General features: G+C 49.2%; 1 protein-coding gene across 1 annotated transcript; it reads right to left on the bottom strand.

Annotated features, from left to right (window-relative positions):
• Positions 1-707: 707 nt before the first annotated feature.
• LOC122370406 lies at positions 708-7,651 on the bottom strand. Its single transcript, XM_043345977.1, has 8 exons — positions 7,273-7,651; positions 4,216-4,471; positions 3,484-3,752; positions 2,993-3,182; positions 2,525-2,706; positions 2,055-2,295; positions 1,668-1,829; positions 708-1,417 (listed from the first exon to the last, which is right to left on the bottom strand). The coding sequence occupies exons 1-8, from the start codon at positions 7,377-7,379 to the stop codon at positions 1,109-1,111; spliced, it is 1,716 nt and encodes a 571-aa protein (XP_043201912.1). The 5' UTR covers positions 7,380-7,651; the 3' UTR covers positions 708-1,108.
• Between the last annotated feature and the right edge of the window lie 245 nt (positions 7,652-7,896).

The raw sequence follows: 7,896 nt of genomic DNA, 5'->3' as shown, positions 1-7,896 counted from the left end.
ATTAAATAGTCGTAGGCAATTTCCGCTGTTTCCTTCGGATTCTAGCGGCTCACCAAAGGAATTCCTCCAGCTTGAATCACAATCTCCCTCCAATGTATGACGTTTATCACGTGATTGTCACGTGATATTTTCTCCCATTGTCAATTGTCACGTCCAATTGTCACTCCCTCCAATTGTCACGTTATATTTTTATAGGCAATACCTAAGGCTACCTCTCCCTAAGGACAACTCAATCAGAAGAACGACCGCGTAAGCGTAGCGTCAATAATGTATTATCTGCGCCAGTTCTGTAGTAATTTTGCGTGCTTCCAAACTGGCGGCCATGCTTGTATAGTGGTGGTTCGCTCATGAAAATGAATCATGAAAATGAAATGTGGTTGCAATATTTTTCACCGAGTTCGGTCCTCAAACTATGTTTTTTCTGATTCAGAAAAATAAGAAATGCTAGTAAAAAAAAATCAGCTCCATACATGAATTTTTTTTCGATGATACTGTCCCTTTAAAAGGAGGATAACCTACCTTCACTGACAATGGCAGCTGCACCGCCTAACAGAAAATAACACCACGGTGAAACATGCCTAAATGAACCACACATGCAGCTTGTGTCACAAGAGATAACCGAAGTACGCACCTATACCTTTACGAGTACTATATGATATACAGTGAATAGCGAATACTTTCCTAAGAACTAACACGAGTAAATAAGCTTTTTCTGGCACGTTTCCAATGTATTGGTACACTGAACAACGAAAAACAATAACGAGATAGGTCTGGATACATTTCGTTTCCAAACGGAGTTCACAATATTCGAAACGTACGTAACAGCAACGTAACCAGTCATCTGGTCATGGCACGCCTGAAAATAGTAGCTAGGTCAACAATGTTCTGCAACGATTTAATTTATCACCTTTTTAACAACTAATTAGCATAATATGTCGGCTTGACGGCCTCCCCTCAAAGTCAACGTCAGCCATCTAAGCTCCGCATGATATAAAGCACACCGTACCAGTATCAACAGACAACAAAGCAGCCAACAACTATGGGTATACCTCCTCATAAACAATCAGCCAGCCAACAAACCACCGGTCATTGGATCATCCAACAGCGCTCAGATGAGTGGGATGTACTTGATCAGCACGTAGTATCCTGTGGTGTACAGCGTCCCAACCACCAGCACGGCCCAGTACATGCCTCGACTGGCACCCATTCCCAGCACCTTTCCGGTGACGGGTGGAGCGTGCCGGATGATCTGGTACCAGAGCACCACGGCGCGGTTCCGCTCCTCCTCTTTGGAGATCCGGTGGATCAGCTGATGCTGTTGCTCCCGCGCTGCGGGCGCCTCGGCGGTCTCAGGAGGGTCTACGATGTCCGGGTCACGGAGGGTCGATCGCTGCCATGTCTCGGTCAAAGAGATGTTCTGGAAAAGTGTGAAATGTGTAATGTAAAATGTGAAGTATTAGGACAAGGGGAAATCGATTGAATGAGGGACACTTCAAATGTACCAAATGCTATCAGGGGTGTGAAAATGGCAAAAACACCACACATAGCTGCTAACTAAAGCAATGCGATGAATGCCCTATCGTAGGACTGATATCCCAATACTGCAATCTAACAAGGCATCAATACCGGTGATAAAAAACTATTTAAACAATAAAAACGTAGCTCACCCTCTGGATGTAGAAAAGGATGGTCATCGTAAAGAATATCGCAATCGGCAGCTGAGCCAGGGAGGAGTAGCGTCTCGGCTTATTGACGTGGTCCAGAGTGAGCAGACTGATGATCTGACATATCCGGAGCGCAGCCATCAGTATGGCTGCCGAGGTGTGGGGCTGCGAAAAAGAAATTATCATTGGCCGCCTGAAGTGGGGGCTCGACATTGATCGTGCATGTGCGGTCATAGTATTTGGCGGTTTGTTGAGAAATTTGAAACGCATTCGACCATTTTTCATATACTCAGTCAAATGGAGATGACATGCATCTGCAAGCAGTTTCATACCAAGTTGTTCGTCGCCTAACGAATCCATCGGTCCCCTATCAGCATCCCACTGGCTCACCTGTGCACCATGGATGCAGTGCACCACGATCTGTGTGCGCGTGAAGAAGTACTGCGAGGCGGCCTGGTGGCTGCTGAAGGAGACTAGCGTCTGGAGGTGCCAGGTGATCCTCTCCACCATCAGCCCCAGGTACTTGATGGACAGCGTGGCCGTGATGAGGCAGTGGCCGATCATGCCGTCCACCATCAGACGCACGAAACACGTGATCGAGTAGGTGAGCCACTCCAGCGCAGAGTGTGGCCTATGGAGGGTAGCACATTCCGTCATCTCCTCGCGTTATTACCACCAAAAATATTCAGTGGAACAGAGAACAGCAGACACTAAACAGCACCATTTGTTTTTCAGCAGTGATTATTAAACATGAACATTGTTCGTGACTATCATCAATCAACGTTCAGTTTACAGAACGTAACATCGAAAACGTTTGCGTGTCATACAGCCACCATATAGTCGCAATTTGACAAACTCACAGCGGCTTCATCTCAGTGAGGTTCTGCAGGATCACGTCCTCTCCGAGAAGAGTGCTCAGCAGTGAGAACACCTGGAGCACGACGAACCAGAACACCATCAGGTGCGGGTCGCGGTGGCAGTTGTCGATGAAACCCATAGTGATGTATGGGTTCTGTCGCTCCTCGGTGATCACATCGTAGGCCTGCGAAAAATAGACGGTCATATTTAGCTGATAATTGAATGGTACAGCGCGTAGTGCTACAGTAAATAAAGCTTCCTCCACCCTGATAGTTACAGAGTTGCGTTGGTTACATTACTTTTCTCTTCTCTTGTTTCTTTATGATATTTGGAGGAATATCAAGAAGAAAAAATATTTCACATAAATCCTTGACATGATACAACTCCATAGTTCATGGTGGTGTTTCGCATATAAATCGCTCATCACTGAGGTCACGCTGTCGATATGGCTTCCTTGACCCATGCCTCACCCTGGCTACGACGGTCTCGGCGTCGTGCATGTGCAGACAGAAGATGCAGGCGAAGATGGCAACGTAGCCGAAGGCGTACAGCAGCCGGGGGATCAGGTGGATCCACACGAAGGAGGGCACACAGAGGTAGTCGCGCGAGCTGCTGTTGCTGCTCGCCCCCGGCCACACCAGCATCCGACCGTAGTATTCTCTGGGGAGAGCGGCGTCGGTACGGGGCACGGGGTATGGGTGTTAAGCGCAGTATTTGAGGTACCGGCGGGAAATAATGAAGCACGATTTTATGCTCTTGCCTGAAGGGACTCAACGTAGATAATGCAGAATCGGATTCGTTAATTATTTCATACAGGTATAGCATTTATGAAAATAAATAATAACTTATGACCGAAATTCTTTATGCAGCGAAGTAGAGCGTTTGATAACATTATGTTATCAGTTACAGATACCTCACCATTGGCGATTATCACATTTCCAATGCCGGCCATGCAACTCACTGCCTGCAGAAGGCCCACTGCAGTCCGATGCTGGTGAAGAGGAGCAGCACAACCGTCATCACCCACACAGAGGTGACCAGCTTGCAGACCAGGGGCGGCACGTACTGATCGCTGCCCGGTGGCTCGGGCAGGGAGTAGTCCTCGCCCCAGGCGCCGGGCACTGCCAGCCCCAGCAGCCGCTTCCAGCGCACCAGGGCGGCCCCCAGGTGCAGCGCCGCATCACCAGAGCCGGGCGGGGTGCTCAGCTCCGTGCTCGGGATCTCACGGTCCTGACGGGGTGACCAGAACGTTCACAGTAACACGGAGAGGGCAATAACAATTGCTGTAGCAATTGACCTAGTGGATAACAATAACATGGGTATTCGACATGTGACAATGTTTAGGAGGCATAGCAAATGGGCAGCGCCGACAATGGCACGTCGATAATAATAGTGCTAACGTCTCTATATACGTCTCATCTTCTTTCTGTCTGTATTCTTAGCTTTCTTGGCCTCTTCCCCTCACGGACACGATCTCTTTTAGTTTGTCTGTATGCCAGCCTAAGAACGGCAGATTCTGGTCCACAATACGTTCATTAAGCGCCATCTACGATAGCACCTCCTCCTGCAGACCACACCGCCATCTGTGAGAGTCTCTCTCTCAGCCAAAGCCCTAAAAACACTCCTAGCCATCCACTCTTAGCCATCCACCCTCCAACCCTGCAATAAACAGATTGCGAGCTTCCTTACTCACCTCGACTTCCTCCATGGCAGCCATGATCCTGAACCTCCCTGAGACGTCCTCCTGCAGCAGCGGGACGGCTCCCGTGTGCACCTCGCTGGCCCCGCTGGCGGGTCGCTCCAGGTCCTCTCCCTTCTCCCCTCCCTCTTCCCCGCCTCGGGCGCTACCAGCTCCGTCTGTCGCTTTTGAGCCGGCTGCGTTTCCATTGTCAGGCTGGCCACCCTCTCCACGGCTGGTGGATGATTCAGCTCCGTCTTTATCCTCGAGTCTGTAGAAGGATTAGTGGCAATCGCTTCGCAACCATTATAAAACCTTGATACCAGATGCCTTGTTATCACCAATACCGTTTAACATTTATGATTGCGAATCGGGGTGAATACGACATTCAAAGGTATGTAATTCATTAAATTTAACATTTGATAGTTTTTAATTATCGTAATAAGCATAGTGATTATTATTTTAACGTTTAATATCAAAAAATCTTATGCAAGTTTGATCCATTTCAGACCGGACTCACGACCAAATTTATGGTAACTATTTGAGCATTTATCTTTCACACCATCTTAACCCTCGCCGGACCTATTGGTTTTCTACATACGCGCCGGCCGAGGGGGGCGGGTACAACCCCCCTCGCCGTTTCGCCCCTGGTGGAGCTAGCGCGTCGCGGAAAAAACGAGCGTGTGCGCCGTTACGAGACGCAGAGATTGGTACCCGATTTTAAGGTCCTAGGTCAACCGGTGACCTCTGAGGTCAGGTCAAGTGCCCCAAGGTACGGTTCAGTTTTTGGTGAATAACTTCGCAAAAAACGGCCACAGAGCGCCGATTTTGGCAGCATCGTGTTCGCCTCGCTCAGGCGCGTCGAATGATATACTTTTTGTACGGGTCAGGTCAACTTGGGGTGTTGACCTCAGGTCAAGGTCAGGTCAGCACCCCCAGGTCACGAAGTTGGTCGAAAGAGGTCATGTCGCATATCATTCGATTTGGCAGGCCTTCCTGAGTCCATTGGTGGCTTTCTCGACTCGCTAGCTCAATTTGATCATGAGTTATTGACGAAAAACTAATATGACCTTGATGACGTCATAAATGACGTCACGCAAGGTCAACATTGCAAAAGTGACGCATCTAACCTTGCAAGGAGTGCATCAAATCACGATTCTGTGTGCTTGAGATAGGTGGAGATCGTTCCCGGCGCCGGAATGGCAGTTTTCATTTTTCCCCATTGACTTATAATGGTGAGGTCACGAAAATGACCTGACCTCATATGACCTTTAGGAAAAATCCGAGATATACAAGTTGTGGGACTCATAATGGATACTAGATCCTGCAAGTTTCATTTCCCTGTGACATCTCCTCTGGCAGTGAGGGCGTTGCGAAGTTGCGACATCTGAAGACCGTGCAGAGGTTCACTTATGACGTCATAGGTCAGTGACCTGACCTGACCTAAAAATGCGGTTGGTGTCAAAAGATCCGGCTTGGATCAAAGGTCAGGTATGCCAAGTTTCAGCTCTCTATCGCCAGCGTGTTTGGAGCTATCGCGAAAAAACCCTATGGGGGGGCGGCACCGCCCCTCCCCCTCGGCCGGCGAGGGTTAAAGGGACCCTCCCACCTTAACATTAGATTTGAGTTGAGATAGCCAAAATGGGGTCCCTGGCTCACAATTACCGGTTTCGGCACTCACAACATCGAGAAATGCCTTAAATCGGAAATATTGAATTTCAAAATTGCAGCATTTTGATTCAGAGGGGCTATAATGCATAGGAATACCCCTCTGAATGTGTGACGTCAGCGCAGATATCTAACGATTTTTAAATGTTTGACTAAAACGTTTTGTAGCACGCGGTGGTATATGCTGATTTGCGCGCAACAAGTGCCGCACTTTCAACTGCCAAACTATTGCCTCCAAATAAAGTCGCTAGGAACAGCGGAGATCCCCAAAAGTAAACAAAAGTAAAAGTCTAATATCTTGAAAACCGGTGAATATTTTTCGGTGAAATTTGGTAGATATTCGTTTTCGCTCTTTCTGAACCGAGCGACATCACTTTCATGCCAATTCATAAACTTTTTTGAAGGTGGGAGGGTCCCTTTAATTACGAGCGAGCGAGCGCAGCGAGCAAAGTGAGTCTTTTCAATATAACGGAAAAATCTCAGTATGAGCAGCCCGGCCCGGCCCGGCCCGGCCTGTAACGCTTTTGAGAGGCTTATATCTCAGCAACCGCTGGACCGATTGGCCGTCGGTCTTTTTTGTTGGGTAGCCCCATCCCTTCTACCCCGTAATTGACTACTTTTGATACATCTCAGTGACCGTCGTGGCACGTGCCACGTGAAAAGTCAAGGGTGTTCAAGCTGTTTTGCAAAAGTAGTGATTTTGAGAGGCTCATATCTCAGCAGCCGCTTGGGCGATTGGCTTGCGGTAATTTTTGTAGGGTAGCAGCATCCCTTCTACCCAAAATAGGATACTCTCGATGCATGTGGGTCACCCCCAGTGCACGTGCAAAATACAACAAAAAGAGGTCCCAAATTTGTTCCCATTTCAGTAACTCGGTAATTACTGGGGCGATTTCGCTGAAACTTGGCATACAGGTAGGCACCCACCAGGCAATGCATTCCCATGTGTTGCGGTTAGGGTGCTACTGCACGTGCGCACGTGCAGGGGGCGTTTCCAGATCTCGAGAACGGCTGGGCCGATTGCGCTCAAATTTGGTACACGGTTGGGGACCAGTTAGTAGGGTGCCGTGCAAAAGTCATTTTGGACCCCGTTTGCACGTGCGCACGTGCAGAATGCCGCTTCCAGATCTCAGGAACGGCTGGGCCGATTGCGTTCAAATTTGGCACACCGCTAGCGACCGGTTAGAAGGGTGCTTTGCGCAAGCCCGTTGGAAGCACCCTCTCGCCCTTCCGCACGTGCAGGGCTCACTATCTCGCTCGCTCGTTCTTCGCCCAAAAGGCGTTTTACTGGTTTATTTCGAATGGTATAAAATCTGCAATCAATATACATATAGAGATATCAACAGACTCGAGCACATCACTAAATCACCAGCACGAGCAAGCACTGTCGGTCAATTTCCTTACCGTGGCGGCGTCCCGTACTCGTACGAGCTGGTTAGCTCCGGCCCAGTTGGAGGGGGGTCAGGAGGGGGGCCGTCGTAGTCGATCACAGGTTTCTTACTCCCGGGCATAGCTCCTGCACTGAATCGGAACACAGACACAGACCCTTCCAGTGAGCGCCAGGTGGAGACAGGACCGGGCCGCCAGCCCCGCGGCGCTGGCCGAGCGCCAACTGACTCGATCGACCCGACCCGGCCCGACCTGACCTGACCCTGAGTGGAGTCGTGACCCAGCCGCGGTCTGACTCCGCCCCCTGAGTGAGACTGTCCGACCCCAGCCTGTTCTGGAAGAGCAATTGTGCTGTCTGGTGACTGGACTATCACTCGGAGCTGGACGGACGGGAATAGATGGAGAGAGGCAACAAAGGTAAGAGAAGAGGGTGTAAGGAGACCGAAAACGTGCAGGAAATGAGGAGCAATCTGAATCATAGGGAGATAATCGACCCAATCAAACCTGATCAAACATGACGGTAATTTGTAGCTATTTTTGGCCGATCTCGGATCTATGATAACTACGAAACTATCGTTTATACAAAGTATCAAATTGATGCGGCCAAAAGTATGTATAGAGTTCAATGCTGATCGAGGT

Source organism: Amphibalanus amphitrite, unplaced genomic scaffold, assembly GCF_019059575.1.
Source record: "Amphibalanus amphitrite isolate SeventyFive unplaced genomic scaffold, NRLGWU_Aamphi_draft 000034F_arrow, whole genome shotgun sequence".
Lineage (NCBI taxonomy): Eukaryota > Metazoa > Arthropoda > Thecostraca > Balanomorpha > Balanidae > Amphibalanus > Amphibalanus amphitrite.
The sequence above is the reverse complement of the archived record's forward strand: the minus strand, read 5'-3'. Positions and strand labels throughout refer to the sequence as shown.